The sequence below is a fragment of the Cebus imitator genome, unplaced genomic scaffold, assembly GCF_001604975.1.
Source record: "Cebus imitator isolate Cc_AM_T3 unplaced genomic scaffold, Cebus_imitator-1.0 Scaffold134, whole genome shotgun sequence".
Taxonomy (NCBI): Eukaryota; Metazoa; Chordata; class Mammalia; order Primates; family Cebidae; genus Cebus; species Cebus imitator.
In genome coordinates, this window is record NW_016107449.1 from 5010411 (window position 1) to 5027666 (window position 17256).

Genomic DNA, 17256 nt, shown 5'->3' on the forward strand with positions numbered 1-17256 from the left:
TTATATATGTTTGTATTTCCCCATAGTGAAATGCAACGTCCAACTTACCTATAGAGATCTGTGATCAGGTTTTCATTGTACCGAGCACACAGGTTGTTGAGGAGCTGCTCATGCTGGCCAAACAGGCGGATGTAGTTGGAGGCGGGGAAGGGCTCCTTAGAAAGGCATGTGATGGTTTCCACCATTTTATACTTGTTAATATGAATTCGGAAGTAAGTCCCATTTTCTGCACTACCAGTTACTATTTGTAAACCCTGGAGGCGGGATGTGGATCAGAAAAACAACATTAGAAACATGTCTGAATTTTAGGAACTTTATCATAGCAGTTTATTTTTTCAAATATAACAGACAGGTTATATCTTATCCTTCGTTGCAAATAACAGTAATAGATATTGACCAAGCTCAGCAGAAGGTAACAGTGTGTCAGAAACCACATACTTGGACTCAGTGACTAAATGTTCTTCAGGATATTTTAAACTGTGATTGCCTTGTTCTGTGTTTCTAAACTAGTTGCTAGGTTACAACCCATCCTCTATTAATACTGCACACCCAGCTAATAAGTGGAACTGGGTTTATTCTCTCCTCTGAGGTGTTTTAACACTGTTAAATTTCTTAGCTTCCACAGCATCATTCTGAGAAAAACCTCCTAGTCAAAACTGATCAGAAATAATTTCAGTTATTTTCAAGCTTACTTGAACAAAAGAAACACATAAAAGGCCATGCCTGATGGCAGGAATTGGGCAGCGTCAGTCATTTGAAAAGATCTGTTCCCAGGAAGGACGTTCAAGGCTACGGGAGATACAAATACACATTCTGCAAGTGGCTTTCTAGTTTATAAATTGCTGAAGGTGTGGATTCGTGACTTTCTGTCCCGTAGAAACCAGCTACAACTGCCACATGAGCCCAAGTGACAAGGATAGATGCTGCTCCAATTCCATGCCACGATAACTTTTTCTATTTGGGCCCCGGACAGCTCCCCACTGGCTCAGGCAGTGGGAAGCCTCTGTGGACAAACGTGGGTTTTGCGGGAGGTGGCTGAACCTTCACTACAGCCCTCGACTCTGACCTCAGTACACAGTAACGCTCAATAAATGTTTTCTGAGTGTATATAGATTTAAGCTTCTCTTCCGAACTTGAATGTGGCATTTAGAAATCCAAGGCAATTTGGACCGCCTGGATCCCAAACATTTACTTAGTTCTGGACATCACCTGGGGATTTTGTCTAAACAAGGACACACGGTTTAACTTTTAAATAAATACAGGCAACTGGTGGGTGTCTGGGTATCACATGGCAAAGCCCTTGGGGGGACTCAGCCGGCTGTAAAGGTACAAGGCGAGATATACAGGAGGCACGATGGGTGAGTCCTGGGCCAACCCCAGGTATGTGTGTGAGAAACTGGGCGTTTGCGGGGAGGAACAACTGGGCTGGAGGATGGTACTTCAAGGGAGATGGAAGTGGTCCTTCATTTATAGAAATGGATGGATAGATGGGAAATCTAACAACATAACAAAGTGCTTAAAAAAATCCAAACTCATTAAAATATTATCCAACAAAACAATGCCCCCCATAATGGAGGGCAACGCATTTAAAAAATTAGTGTTCAAATATATTTCACAACAGGGAGATATGTTCACAGTACATTTTATACTGTAGAAGTAGTTCACAAAAGTGCACAGTATCATTTCATTTGTTTTGTATCAACATTTTCACAAAATGTTAATGGTCACTTTCTGCGGTTGAGAGACTGGATGATTTTTATTGTTTATCCTTATGGTTATTTGACTATGCAGTTTCTCATTTTTAAAAACTGATCATTACTTCTAAAGTGAGGACAAGTTATTTTTAAATACTCAGGCTGTGCCATGGCAAGAAACTAGATTTTTTGATGAGCAAATTGAGGGAGAGGGGGAGGGAGCGAGAAAGTAATAAAGGAAGAATGAAAGAGAAGGCAGGGAAAGGGAGGAGAGAGGAGGGGAGGGGAGGGGAGGGAGGGAGGCAAGGAGGAAAGGAGGGAGGGAAGGAAAAAGGAAGGAAAGAAAGAAGAAAGGAAGGAAGGGAAGGAAAGAAGGAAGGAAGGAAGAAAGGGAGGGAGTGAAGGAGGGAAGGGAGGGAGGGAAGAAAGGAGGGAAGGGAGGAAAAAAAGGGAAGGGAGGGAGGGAAGGAAGGAAGAGAAGGAGGGAAAGAAGGAAGGAAAGGAGGGAAAGAGGGAAGAAAGGAAGGAAGGAAGGAAGGAAAGGAGGGAAAGGGGGAAGGAAGGAAGGAAGGAAGGAAAGGAGGGAAAGAGGGAAGGAAGGAAGGAAGGAAGGAAGGAAGGAAGGAAGGAAAGAAGGAAGGAAGGAAGGAAGGAAGGAAGAAAGGAAGGAAGGAAGGAAGCAGGCTCCAGGAAGAAGTTGGTGTGGAAGGGTGGGCTCCTCTGGAGAAGAGTTTGGAAGAAGCCAGGCCTGAGCCTCTGGCTGCAGGGGCCTGGCCTCCTCCTCTGCTAACCCCTTGCCCTCGGCTCGTTCCACAGGCCTCTCTCTAGGCCTGGATGCCCCATGGGCTTTTGCTCATTCACGTGTGCTTTCTCAAGTCTTGACTTCGCAGCCTAAGCAATGACTCCCACCATTGCACCAGGTGGGGTTGGGGGCGCATGACTTCACAGAATAACCCCTGGTATCAACTTTACCTGATGGCCTGGGATATTCAGCAGTATTTCAGAATTAAAATCTATGTAGATATACAGACTGTGAAGTATGTGACCTCCGCGTGTATTTCTAAATTAAACACAAGTCTTGAAAGCCCAGTTGTGTTTAGAAACAGCAGCTTTAGGTTTGGCTTCTGGAACCCAGGGGTAGGTGTCCGCATCACAGTAGGGGATGACTGGTGAAAAAGCTGGAAAGCTGCAGGTGCGTTCCAAGGAGGGGCAGCTCCTGCACCATGGCAGTGAGGCTGGTGTCGGGGAGAGGATGCACCACAGACTGGCACAGTTTTATCTGCCAGGCTTCCCCAGGCCTCCTCCTCCTTTTATGTTTCATTGTGCGAAGTGATTAAAAAAGGGAGCCCAGGTGTCAAGGGGGCACCCCTTGAGATCCGCCCGTGTGGTTAACAAATCCTGACTTTGCCAAAAGTCTCACTTCAGCTTACAATCCCCCGCCTTCAGCTTATAAGGACTTCTTTATGTTTAGAAGGGCTGACTTGGATTTCACGTATGGAGTCCAGGCTGTGCACCTCAAGACGACGGTCATGGTCACTTAGTTGGTAGTGAAATGACAAGTCCTTGAGGAGCCCTGCCCGCTGCAGGCTGACAGCAGTGACAGCCCGAGCACTTTGTGCCCTTAAATGTCATCCTGTTCCCTGACAGTCTATCATCAGCATCATTTTTCGTGATTTTTTAAAAAATTATGGACCTGTTGCTTTTTTTGGTCTTACTTTTAAACGTAAACACTGAATTATCACCTTTTGGCGTCCTCCCTAAGTTTCGTCTGCATGATCCTATCATACAGTGCTTCACAGAGAGGAAGGCTTGGAGTCCCAGAGAAGCCACGCTAGAGAAAGCGATGAGGAGGCTGCACTGATGGCTGATCTCAACTTTGGAAGGAAGGAACAGTGTCCACTTTAAGGAGATTTGGCACTACATTACCATCACTGGAGGGGCCATCTGGGAACTGAGAGTGCCTCCAAATATGTTGTATTAACGTTAAATATAATTCACTCATACAGGGGCTTCTTAGACACAAATTACTCTTGTAGTGCAGGGCATTCCTGTTCACAATCGCTGACAGAACACGATAAGCCAGTGAAGCCCAGAAGTCTTTCTGCAATGGCTCACAGAAAGCTGCTCCACTAGTGATGTCACAGGGCACCTCCCAGCCCTGCTCACATGGTGAGGGGTTCCGGGGTCAGGACGATTATTTCACAACCTTCCAATGTGGTAGCGTATGCCTGGCGTCTTCCCCTATTTTAAGAGTAAATTGTTTAAAAATGTGGATATTAAATTTAAAATTTTGATGGAGTCACTGATTCTGACATGGTTTTTCTTCTTCTTTTTTTCCCTGAATACAATTATCCTTTTGAGTTTCTTTATGATTTTGACAAAGGTTGGAAAATGGCTCTGGAATTCATGCCAAATGGAAGACACAGGATTAGTCAGACTCGGTGTTCAAAAAATCAAGTTCCCAGCTCTCACGATGAACACACAATTTTAAATTTGATGGTATCCAAGGCAGAATTTGTTGTGACAAATTTCTTTATTCTGTGGTATATTCGCCAACAAAGCATGTGGACTGGAATCTGTAAATTAGTTTATTATGTAGACGACTTGGGGTCCCCTTTCTTCCTTTTGTCAGGTTACCTCTCAAAGAGCTCATGAATTACTACAGTATCTTCTGATTTAAATATTCCAATTAGCACTATAAACATCTGATAAGATTTGTCTGTGCTACATCTAGTGTATGAATAGTAATTCAATCCCTCTGGTGAAATATTGTTCAATGGACTCCATTCTTGATCAATTGGCTATATTTAGGTGACTGCCTGACCATTTTGGCAACAATTTCACTTAATCAAATTAATTCCAGCCCCAAAAGATTGCCATGGAGCCGTCCTACATTTTTTTTTTTTTTGGATAATAAAATGGAAGAAAAAATCTGTTTAGATCTTCTGTACTAATTAAAAAGGAGGCCCACCTGGCAAAATGGTTAATTAAAGTCAGGGGTCCTGTTCACATACTGTCATAGCACCAGCCAAAGAATCTATTTAAGTTGCACTCTTATTAAAGCTCTCATTATCTAAAAACTCCTTTTGGCTCCTCCTCTGACTTTATTTAGAGAGTCAGTGGCTCATAAATAAACGACACCACATGTAGGAAATCATGCACTGTCCTTGAAGTATCTGGTTCTGGCTAAAACCAAGTGCAATATGTTCTAGCTCTTGTGCATATTAGACTCAAGCTATTTATCTGTAATGATCCAAGTGCTTAGCCTGTGAATACTCTGGGCTTTATCCTATTTACCTCATGCCCCACCTCATTGGTGGCAGATTGTACTTTCCAAAGATGCCATGACAATTTCCCCATCCCACACACTGTCCTGCAATATGACCTTGACACTCTCTGCCTTGAGAGATGGATTCTCTATCCCCCACCCCTTGAATCTCAGTGGTTGCTGTGACTGCTCCAACAGAGAGTGGGAGAAGTGATGTCATGTGACTTTTGAGGCTGAGTCACAAAAGGCAATGCAGCTTCCAACTTGCACAATAACACGTGCATTTGGAGCCCAGAGCCACCATGTGAGCAGTCTGGCTATTCTGAGGCCACCATGCTGTAAGGAAGCCCAGGCACGTGAGGACAGCCCAGGTGGGGAGGTTGCAGTGAGCACTTCCTGTCCCCGAGTCATCCCAGCTCAGCTGAGTAACAAGCCTTCAGATTTAGTAAACCAGCCCTCAGATGATCCGGACCATTGATCTAACTCTCCAGTCTGCTCAACTAAGGCTCCGGATAGTGTGGAGCAGAGACAAGCTGTACTCACTGTGCCCTGTCACAGAATCTGTGAGTAGGATCAAATGGCTGTTTTATGCCACTAAGTGTTTTTTACACAGCGATAGAAACTGGAACTGTATTTATGATGATCTATAATAAGTGATGATCATTTATTATAAGACAATTTTGCATCAGACCATGTGTGCAGGACAACTAAAATAATCTGGGAAAGGGCGAAGGAAAGTAAGTTTTAAACACACAGCATTTACCCTTTTCCTGGAAGAACTGGGTTTCATTATTTATCTGGAATAACGATGAAAACAACCACCTTCACCACTTACTGGCTACGTGTTTTGTTCCAGTGTTGCTTTTATATGCCCCCCAGCAATCCCAGAAATGCAGAGACATTGAAGAACTTGGTCAAGGTCCATGGGAAGGAAATGGGATAGCTGGGATTGAGAAGGGCGAAGAGCCCGTAGCCTGTGCTATTTGAGCCTGCCCCCTTTCATATATATGCTCCCCAGCAATCCCAGAAATGCAGAGATATTGAAGAGCTTGTTCAACGTCCATGGGAAGGAAATGGAACAGCTGGAATTGAGAGAGGTGAAGAGACCAGAACCTGTGCCATTTGAGTCTGCTCCCTTTTAAGGAAATTTCCAAGAGCTTCTACTTACATCTCATTGGCCAGAACCTGCCACATGGCTGACCCTGTCCTTAAGGAAACCTGGAAAATGTGTTTAAGTTGGTCATCTTGTTCACCCTCAAAAATATTCAGGAGAAGAAAATGGGAATGGAGTTAAGTAGACAGCTTCCAGTCCACCTCATCGACTAAAAAGCCAATGTGACATATGCAAAAAGAAGGCCCCAGATGACAACACACACCAGGCTGGGACCATGTGTCAGAGAATCTTATTAGAGAAGCTCTTCAACTGACCAACCACCTGTGTCCTTTAAACAGGGGAATTCCCATATGCACAGCTTGTGCTTTTCCTGGAAGGGAGGAAAACAGTGGAGTCTCCACGGCCATTCCAGATGCTAAGCAATCTACCTGCTCCACTGACATGAAAGTGGATATTTCAGTTATTTATCGAAGCATCCCAGGTTGCCTCAAAATGTAGAGGCTTAATATCCTTCAGTAGGTGAATGCATAAATAAACAGATACGTCCAGACAACAGAGGATCACTCAGTGCCAAAAAGAAACGAGCCGCCAAGCCATGAAGAGATATAGAGGAAGCTTAAATGCATATGACTAAGTGAAAGAAGCCAACCTGAAAAGTCTAAAGACTGTATGATTCCAACTATATGACATTTTGGAAAAGGCAAAGTGACTGGGACAGCAAAAAGATCAGTAGATGCCAGGCCTTAGGACAGAGGAAGGGACAGACAGGCAGCACACAGAGGGTTCTCAGGGCAGTGAAGCTGCTCTGTGTGATCCTGTAATGGTGGATATGTGTCATTATCCATTTGTCCAAACCCACAGAATGGACAAAACCAAGAGTGAACCCTGATGTGAACTATGGGCTTTGGCTGATAATAATGTGCCAGTGTAGGTTAATTAATTGTAAGAAATATATCACTGGTGGGGGATGTTGATAGTGCAGGAGGCTATATGTCTGCTGAAGGGTTGGGGGTATATGGGAAAGCTTTGCATCTCTGCTCAATTTTGTTATGAACCCAAAACGGCTCTAAAAAAATAAAGTCAGCTCTAAAAAAATAAAGTCTATTAAAAAAAGTAATGGCTCATTGTTCAACACCCGCCTATGAGTGAGAACATGCAGTGTTTGATCTTCCGCTCTTCTGTCAGTTTGCTGAGAATGATGGTTTCCAGGTTCATCCATGTCCCTACAAAGGACCCAAACTCATCGTTTTTGATGGCTGCATAATATTCCATAGTGTATATGTGCCACATTTTCCCTATCCAGTCTGTTGTCGATGGGCATTTGGGTTGGTTCCAGGTCTTTGCTGTTGTAAACAGTGCTGCAATGAACATTCGTGTGCACGTGTCATTATAGTAGAACGATTTGTAATCCTTTGGATATATACCCAGTAATGGGATACATGGACACAGGGAGGGGAGCACTACACACTGGGGTCAGTTGGGGGGAAATAGGGGAGGGATGGTGAGGGGTGGGGAGCTGGGGAGAGATAGCAAGGGGAGAAATGCCAGATGTAGGTGATGGGGAGGAAGGCAGCAAATCACACTGCCACGTGTGTACCTATGCAACAATTTTGCATGTTCTTCACATGTACCCCAAAACCTAAAATGCAATAAAATAAATAAATGGGGGGTAAAAAAGTAATGGCTTAAAACAACAATAAATTTTTGTTATCTCATGGTCTCTGGGAGTCAGGAGCAGACAGTGGCTTAGCTGGGGGGTGCTGGCTCAAGGCTTTTCATGTTTTCAGCCAAGACGCTGGCTGCAGCTGCGGCCACCTGAAGGCTTGAATGAGGGTGGAGGATCAGCTTCCAAGGTGGTGCACTCATCTGCCCGGCAACCGGCAAACTGATCATGGCTGGTGCAGGAATCCTCAATTTCCTGCCACATGGACCTTTTTAAAGGGGTCCCTACAGCATGGCAGCAAGTCATCTAGAAGTGTGCAAGTTGGAAGCTATGGTATCTTTCTTGACCTGACCTGACCTTGGAAGTCACACAGTCATTTCCCCAATACCGTTGGCTACACAGGTCAGCCCTACTCAGTGTGGGAGGGGCCACACAAGGGCATGAAGACCAAGGCACAAGAGTCACTGAGGGCCATCTTGGGGGATGACTACTCCAGCAGGCTTCTAATGTGTGGACCAACACGTTAAAGACTCCAAGTAAAGAATTTCATGCTCTTATAAACAAGGTTTTGTATTTGAAAGCAAAATGAAATTCAGAAATAATACTTACATAATCAGGCTGTGCCATTTGTGTCTTCAAGGGAGTTGGAATGGCAGGCTTGGCAATATGCAGATAATGGTAAGACCCGGGAAGAATGCCCCCTAGAGGAGACAGCAAGTTTTCCATTTACAGTAAAATTAATCGTGAATGAGGTGAGTCACAGAGCTCACATTTTCACGACAGGACAAACAGACGCTTGCAGTGGTGTATGCTCCTCAAACTTTTCCACTAACATGCCGCTAACAGCAAGGAATTCCCTGGGGTGGCTGACATTTATTTAACCAAACTGATGTGAAAGTGACACAATATCCCATAATGGAGCCACCAATGCTCCAGGATGCTCCAAGCCAATCTTGTGTATCCTGTGATTATCCGTAGCTCCCCACACCCTAACCCATATCTGCCAAAACCAGATCAAGACCTTTAGAAGCCTTAAATGTTGCATATGGCATTCCTATTCCTCATCACTTCTCCAAAACGTAGCCAAAATATTTAAAAATTGAATTTAATTAGGACCGTCAACAAAGTTCTTTGTTCAATGTTTCAGAAACTGTCATTATCGAGTTCCTAGTATTTTGGCTTGTCCCTGAGGTGTGGGCCTGCGCCAGCTCTGGCTTCTGGCCGCCCTCCTTCCTCTTGCCTGCCCACACCATCACCTTTCCTCAGCTCTCACCCAGAGCGAGAAGCAACGCAAGATCCTGTGGGGCTGCCTAGTTAGGAAGAGGAAGACAATGATGGCATGGGGGGGCTTTTGTCTCTGTAGTCTGGCATTCTGTTGACTGGACTGGGCTCCGTGGACACCCTGGGGGTCTACGTATACCTTTGTGGGTTCATCCACAAGCCTCCAGGAAGTGAACACATAATTTTATAAATTAGTGCATTTTTCTGGTAGAAGGTCCACAACATTCAGAAACACCATTTTCAAAGGTATTTCTCACACCCCCTAAACATGAAGGAACCCTGCATTACTCATGAAATCATCTCCTCCCTAGGGGCCAAAAAGGTTTACAGGATAAAAGTGCACTGCTTTACAGCTGCAAATGGTTAAGCTTATCCATCCCAAGAGCAGACTGAGGCCTGGCTGCCTGGAAGGGTCTCCTTATCTCTGAACTTAACAGTGAAAATGGAAGTTTTGGGTAAGAGGCCAGGGCAAACCATCACTTTCCAGCTGTGAGACATCCAGACAAGTTAATAATCATCCCCTTTTCTGTTTCCTTATCTGTAAAATGGGAACCCCATTTAGGATGTGGTCCGTAATAAATGCTCAAATGCAAATAGCCATAATAACAATGATTCCAGGTTTGTAATAAATGCTTCAGAAGTTAGATAGACCCTTTCTCTGTCTCTGTGGCAACCCATTGAGGTACCAAGGAGCCTTTTCCCCAACCCTAAGAGAAACCTGGAGGGCTGGCCTGACTGCTGACCCATACCTAATCTGTGGCTTTATCAAGGAGAAGGAAGTCTACCTTGAATCTTGGCTCCTTTGTACATGGGGATGAGCCGGTCAAGATCAGCTGGTGGCTCGGTCACAGGCTCAAGGGTTGGATCAAAGAGATATAGCATAGCTGCTGCCAACTGGAAGCCAATTTCTTTGGAACTGAAGTTGCTGTGAGTCCACTCATTTGAGTAATATCTATTGGAGAATTTGGTGAGGGAGCCAGCAGCTCTGATGGCTATGTCATTGGTGTGGAAGCTGGTATCAATCACAAGTCGACCGTCATACACAAGACATGCATCATTGAGTGCTTTAAATGTTTCGTAATCCACCTTCTTCTCACAGAAGCTGAAAAACATCTACAAATTGAAAAATCACAGAAATATCCAGTTATCACTCTTTTTTTTTAACCTTCTCAAGAGTGTGACTATTCTCCAGGGCATTTTATTATTTGGGGTACAAAAATACGTAAACAAAGTTTGTTACCATGTTGCTTGTGTTTGTATGAGAGATAGATTGTCTTGGGTATGAAAAACACATTAAGATTCCCAAATGTCACTCTTTTATTCACTCCATTTAGACATCCAGTGATGAAATATCTCCCACAGAGTGAGTGGTTTTTCCATATAAGAGGGTTTATATTTGTACAGATCCTGCCTTCCCCTTATGCTCCTACATTTTGAACAGCTCTAGCTCAGCCTCCATCCTCTTTCCCTTCCTGTCTGACACTCGCGTATCTGCAGGTTCCTTCTTGGGGTGACCTCATCCAGTCTTCAGTTTTCAGACTGCCCATTGCTAACTTTTTTTTTTTTTTTTGAGACAGAGTCTCACTCTGTCGCCAGGTACCAGGCTGGAGTGCAGTGGTTCAATCTCGGCTCACTGCAATCTCCGCCTCCTTGGTTCAAGCAACTCTCCTGCCTCAGCCTCCCAAGTAGCTGGGAATGTAGGTGCGCACCACCACACCCAGCTAATTTTTGTATTTTTTAGTAGAGACGGGGTTTCACCATGCTGGCCTGGATGGTCTTGATCTCTTGACCTCGTGATCCACCTGCTTCGGCCTCCCGAAGTGCTGGGATTACAAGTGTGAGCCACCGCGCCCAGCCCATTGCTAACTTTTAAAACCCAGTAAGCCTGACCCTTTATGATGCTCCAGAAATGGGTGCTTCATCAGTCTCTATATCTACTAGGTCTGGGTTCCTGCCTTGTTGCGTCTTGCCCTGATATGACAGAGAGTCATTCAAGAAATATTGATGGCATATCTACCATATGCCAGGCACTGTGCAAGGGTGCCATAAGTAGAGGGGCCACCGACCCCTTTACATGATGCCCATGCCGTTCTGTGCTCAAATTTCAACACTTTCTCATGCTCATCTGGCCATCATCTTCCATCCTGATGTTGAAAGTCACTAAAGCAGTGCAAGTTAGTTGTTTTTGTCTTTAGTTGTCTGACAAAATGAAGTAAGTTCAATTGATTCTATTTTTACCAAAAATAATCTGCCACCTTATTAAAAGCATGCTGAAAAATGAACATAAGACATGGGTCCCAATCATAGTGATGGCCATCTCCCTGCTTCCTTCACATTCCTGCTTTACCCCCCTTACCTGTTCCACTCTGTGTAGACATCAGCTGTCCCTGGGCAAGAGGTAGCCTGCTCCTTCAGTACTCCTGCCTTACACCCACCCACGAATGGTTCAGGAAGCTTTCTGATCCTGTTGTAGCCACTAGTCATGCATGTCTACATATATTTACATCTAAATTAATTTAAGTTAAATATAACAAAAAATTTCATTCCTCAGTTACAGTAGCCCATTTCAAGTGCTCATAGCTATAGGTGGCTAGTGGCTACCATATTGGGCGGTGCAGATACAGCCGATTTCTGTCTTGAAGAAGGTTCTATTAGACGGTGGGACTCAGATCCATCCTCTGTGTGATGTCCTTGGCTCTATCACAGGGAGCCAACATGCTCTGCGTCCTTGCTCTGTCTTTATTAACTCAGTTTTCTAATCCCATCCCAGGGAGCTTCTTTAAGTCTTTTACTTTTTTCCTGTCTTATAACTCTTACCCAGTGGCCACAGGAAAATATATTTCTCTGAGTCTCTCTCTGGTTCTGAATCTGTTTCCCTACACTCCTTTTTTGCTTTCTCCCTGTCTTTCCCAATCTCTATAAAAAAACAGATTTCCTACCCAGATAAATATATAGAAAGATATCTGATTTGAATTTAAATTATACATAAAAACAGTACCATCAACCTCTTGAGTCCTTGAAAATGTTCAGAAGTCTCCTTCAGCATCCTTACGAAAGTTTTTCTACCTTCCCAGTTTTCTTTTTCTAATTAAGCCTACTTTTTGTTAAGTAGCATATTAAATATACTAGTCCTTGTTTTTCTGGGTTTTAAAAATTACTAGTATTGCAGTAACGTTTAGTTATACTTTTAATGTAGGCATTCACAATTTTGGCTACATTTGGGGTTTCATAGGAGTTTGTCAACTAGACTGAAAACTGAATAAGCAAAACCAACACTGTTAATAGGAACATGTGTTCCAAGTTACAGACCTCGCAAATACAGCCTATGTACTTCTGTAATGCCAACTGGATATTACATATTGGGTACAAATAGAAAGAGGAAATGCCTGGCCACACTGATGTTCTGAGTACCTATTTTAAGACTACTTATGTTGGTGATTCTGATTAAGGAGAACAAAATCCCTTGGTTAGCTAGGGAGAAGGGTGGGAGTTAGTGGTCTGATAAACCTCATTCATTCATACATTCAGACAAGCACTTCTTGTGCCAGGCACTTTGCAAGGTCCCCAGAATGTCTTGGTGAAAAACATCAGCATGGAGCTCATGATCTAGTTGGAGAAATGAATGCTGACAAGACGGGAAAGTCTGCCTTGAGAGCCACTGTCACTGCAGCCTAACGTGGCTGGAGCCTGGGCCACCTGCTAAGAGCCCAGGAGGCAGCACCATCAGGCAGGGTGTGGACAGGCTTTGATGTGGGGACAAAACACCAATTTCAAGAGAGTTCTGCTCCTGCCTTGGAGGCATAACCACCTGAGATGGATCCTCCCACTGATAATAACTGTAAATTCTGATATAAGAGGACTCTTATTAGTATTTAAAAGTTTGGGTAGCTTGGATATTAGAGTACAAGCTTGGAGAAATGACCAGAATGGGGATAATTTCCCTCATTTTAGAGGTTTTCTTTTTAAAGTTTGTTTTTTAAATTATTTTTTCTCCCTATTTCAACATACAGGCATTTAATTTAGTCTTTTTTTTTTTTTTTTNTTGGAAACAGGGTCTCACTTTGTCACTCAGGCTGGAGGGCAGTGGCAAGATCTCATCTCACTGTAGCTTTACCACCTGGGTTCAAGAGATCCTTCTGCCTCAGCCCCCACCATGTAGCTGGAACTACAGGTGCATGCCACCATACTTGGCTAATTTTGGTGCTTTTTTTGTAGAGACGGCCTTCACCATATTGCCTAGGCTGGTCTTGAATTCCTGAGCTGAGGCGATCCAACCACCTTGGCCTCCCAAAGTGCTAGGATTACAGGTGTGAGCCGCTGTGTCTGGCCTCAATTTAGAGGCTTTTTTTTTTTTTTTTTTTTGAGAGTGAGCTGTAGTCATCTTATACTTCAATAGAAAAATACAAATGATATAGGAAAGAGTCAGTGAACTTGAAGTTATATCAATAGAAACTATCCAATTTGAAGAACAGTGAGAAAGAGAAAAAAGAGATGGAAACAAATAAACAGAGCCTTAGAGCCCCAGGGAACAATATAAAACACTCTAACAGATACGTAATTGGAATCCCAGAAGGAGAAGAGAGAAGAATGGGATAAGAAAAAATGGCCAATAACTTGTTAAATTTAGTGAAAATCATAAATTTACAGATTCAAGAATTGCCCCAAACAAGACAACTAAAACAAAACAAAACAAAACAAAACAAAAAAACCCCCCATGCTTAGAGACATAGTAAACACAGAATATCCATAGCATCAAACCGCTGAAAACCAAGGATAAAGAGGAGACTTTGAAAGCAGCCAATGGAAAAAGACATATAGGGGAATGTTTTAAATGAGTGCAGATTTTAAAATAAAAATGCATGGATGTCAGAAGATGGTGCAAAAGCATCTTCAAGTGCTGAAAAAAAAATAACCTATTATCCCAGAATTCTATATTCAGCGAAAATAAACTTTAAGAATGAAAGCAACATATATTTTCAGATGGAGCAAAACTAGAGGATTACTTTTTAGGAGACCTACAATACAATAAATGCTCTATGGGTTGTTCAGGCTGAAGGGAGACTTGGATTTTCAAAAAGGAATATAGAACAAGAAAATTAGAAAATATCTGAGTATCTATGAAAGACTCTTCTTTTTAATTCTTCAAAATATATGTGACCTTAAAACAAAGATTACAATATTATCTTACTGATTTTTCAATCTGCGTAGATGTAATCTACAGAATGGCTGTTAACAAAATAGACATCCAGAATATGGGGAGAAGGAACTGCATAGCTGCAAGGTTTTTACATTTTATGTGAAATGGTACAAATCAACTCTATTGAACATGAAAGATTGCTGATGTGTATTATAATCCATAGAGCAATCACTAAAAAAATAAGATATAGTTAAAAAGCCAGTTGAAATAGACTACTAAAAAAATACTCTAATAATCCTGTAGAAAGCAGGCAAGGGGGAACAGAAAAAAAAAGAAGAGGGGACAAACAGTAAGCAAATAATAAAATGGTAGATCTAAATCTAATCATGTCAGTAATTACATTAAATATTAATGGTCTAAGTACTTTAAATAAAATGCAGAGATAGAAAGGATAAAAAGCATGTGGTAGGTAGAAGTCTAAGATGACCCCCAAGATTCCTGCCTCTTCCTTAAGTACAAGTGTGAACTGTGAAGGTGTAAGGTGATGTTAATATGGCACATGTGACTTTAAGACAGGGAGATCATGCTCGGTGGGTCTGACCTGATCAGGTAAACCCTTAAAAGGGACCAGGCTTTTCCTGAAGAAAGATTTGAAATGTGAAGGGAATTTGACATGAATAAGATTCTCTGTTGCTGGATTCAAGATGGAAGGGGTCATGAGGCAAGAAATATGAATGGTATCTAGGAGCTGAGACTGGCCCCTGGCTGGGCCAGCAAGGAAATGAGGACCTCAGTCTTCAGCTGCAAGGAATTAAGTTCTATCACTATCACATAAGCTTGGAAGAGGACTCCAAGCTCCAGATAGAATACAGCCTGATTGGCACCTTGATTTGAGCCTCGAGGATCCCTAAGCAGAGAAGCCAGCCACACCTTGCCTGCATTTCTGACTTACAAAGCTATAAGCTAGTAAATGAATGTTGTTTTAACCTGCCAAATTTGTGTAATTTGTTATGCCACACTAAAAATACTAATATAACCTTTATGATGCCTACAAGAGACACACTTTAGACACAAAGACATAGATAAGTAAAAAGTAAATGGATGGGAAATATATCATGCAAACAGTAAGTATAAAAAGAATGGAATGGTCATGTTAATATCACATAATCTGGACCTTAAGGGATATTATTCAATATCAGAGATAAAGGACATATCATAATGATAAAAGGCACAATTCACAAGGCAGATTTATACAACAGTTATAAATGCTCATGGGCTTAATAACAGAGCCCCCAAAAAGATAAAGCAAAAATTGAAAGAATTAAAAGGAAAAACAGAAACTTCTACAATAATAGTAAGAAGTTTTAACACCCTTCTCTCAGCGATTGACAGAATGAGACAAAAATATCAGTAAAGACATATGAGTGTCTAACATCACTATCACCATACTGAACTGTTATTTATAGAACATTAAACTCAACAAGCACATAATATATATTCCTTATATGTTCACAAAATTAGTCCATATGCTTGGACATAAAACAAGTCTCAATAAATCTTTTGTTGTTGTTGAGACAGAGTCTTGCTCTGTTGCCCAGGCCTGAATGCAGTGGCCCCACCTCCTGGGTTCAAATGATTCACCCACCTCAGCCTCCCGAGTAGCTGGGATTACAGGCATGCACCACCATGTCACGCTAATTTTCATATTTTTAGTAGAGATGAGGTTTCACCCTGTTGGCCAGGTTGGTCTCGAACTCCTGACCTCAAGTGAGCTGCCCACTTCGGCCTCCCAAAGTGCTGGGATTACAGGCATGAGCCACTGTGCCTGGCCATAAATCTTAAAACACTATTCTCTGATCATAACAACACTAAACTAGAAATCAATTAAAAATATAACATTTAGGAAAACTTTAAATATTTGAATATTAGACAATACACTTCTAAATAATCCAACGTTCAATAAAAAAATCACAGGGAAATTTAAAAATATTTTGAACTAAGTGATAATGAAAAGTTAATGTATAAGTTTATGGGATGCAGCTAAAACATAATGGAAAAGTTACAGCTGAAATGCTTATATAAATCAATGACTTAAAACACTATCTTAGGGAACTAGAAAAAAGAAGGGTAAAGTAAATCCAAAGCAAGAAGAAAGAAGAAAATAATTAAGAGCAGAAATCAATGGAGGAGAAAACTGACAGATAATAGAGAAAATTAACAGACTCAAATGCTGTTTAACTGAAAAAGATCAATACAATTGACAATTCCCTATGTACACTGGGAGAGAGAGAGAAAGAGAGTCAGAAAGACTGAACACAATTCGCCAATATCAGGAGTAAATGAGGGGTTATTACTGCAGATCCTAGACATCAAACAGATAATAAAATAATATGTGAAAAACTTAATGCCAACAAATCTGACAAACTTAAATGAAATAGACACATTTCTTAAAAATTACAACTTACAAAAACTTATAGAAGAAGCACAAAATTTGAGTAGCCTTAAGTCTAGTTAAAAAAACAAATTTGTTATCAAAAGCCTTTCAACAATATAAACTCCAGGCCCAGATTGTTTCCCTGGTTAATTCTGTCAAACATCCAAGAAAGAAAAAATACCAATCTTGTGCAAACTTTTTCAGAAAATAAATAAGGAGGGAACATTGCCCAAATTTTTTTTATGAGGCCAACATAGCTTGAACACCAAAATCTTACAAGGACATTACAAAAATAGAAAATTATAGATCACCATCTCTCATGAATATAGTTGCAAAATAGTTTAGAAAATTATTAAAGCATATTGGCAAATAACATTTAACAACATACAGAAAGATAATGCATTATGACCAATTAGGGTTTATTCCAGAGATTTAATTAAGGTTGGCTGAACATTTCTAAAAATTGATCAATGTAATTAACTTTATTAAAGAATTAAGAAGAAAATTTTCATATTTCTTTTTAAGAAATATTTCTTAATTTTAAGAAAATATTTCTTTTTAAGAAATATGGAAAATTCACTTAACAAAATTCAACAGCCATTCATGATAAAACCTCCAAACAAACTAGGAATAGAAGGTAACTTCTTCAGTGTGATAAAAAGCAC

The 17256-nt window shown here is 41.6% G+C and overlaps 1 protein-coding gene across 4 annotated transcripts in view; it reads right to left on the reverse strand.

The window, feature by feature from the left end:
- CFAP61 (cilia and flagella associated protein 61) overlaps positions 1-17256 on the reverse strand; it is a 302253-nt gene that overhangs the window by 55610 nt on the left and 229387 nt on the right. For all 4 annotated transcript variants that reach the window (XM_017541511.2, XM_017541510.2, XM_037743091.1 and 1 more), the window contains 3 exons: positions 9806-10133; positions 8349-8440; positions 49-254 (listed from right to left, as the gene is read on the reverse strand). In XM_017541511.2, coding sequence (XP_017397000.1) covers positions 49-254; positions 8349-8440; positions 9806-10133 — 626 coding nt within the window. The remainder of the gene's footprint in view (positions 1-48; positions 255-8348; positions 8441-9805; positions 10134-17256) is intronic.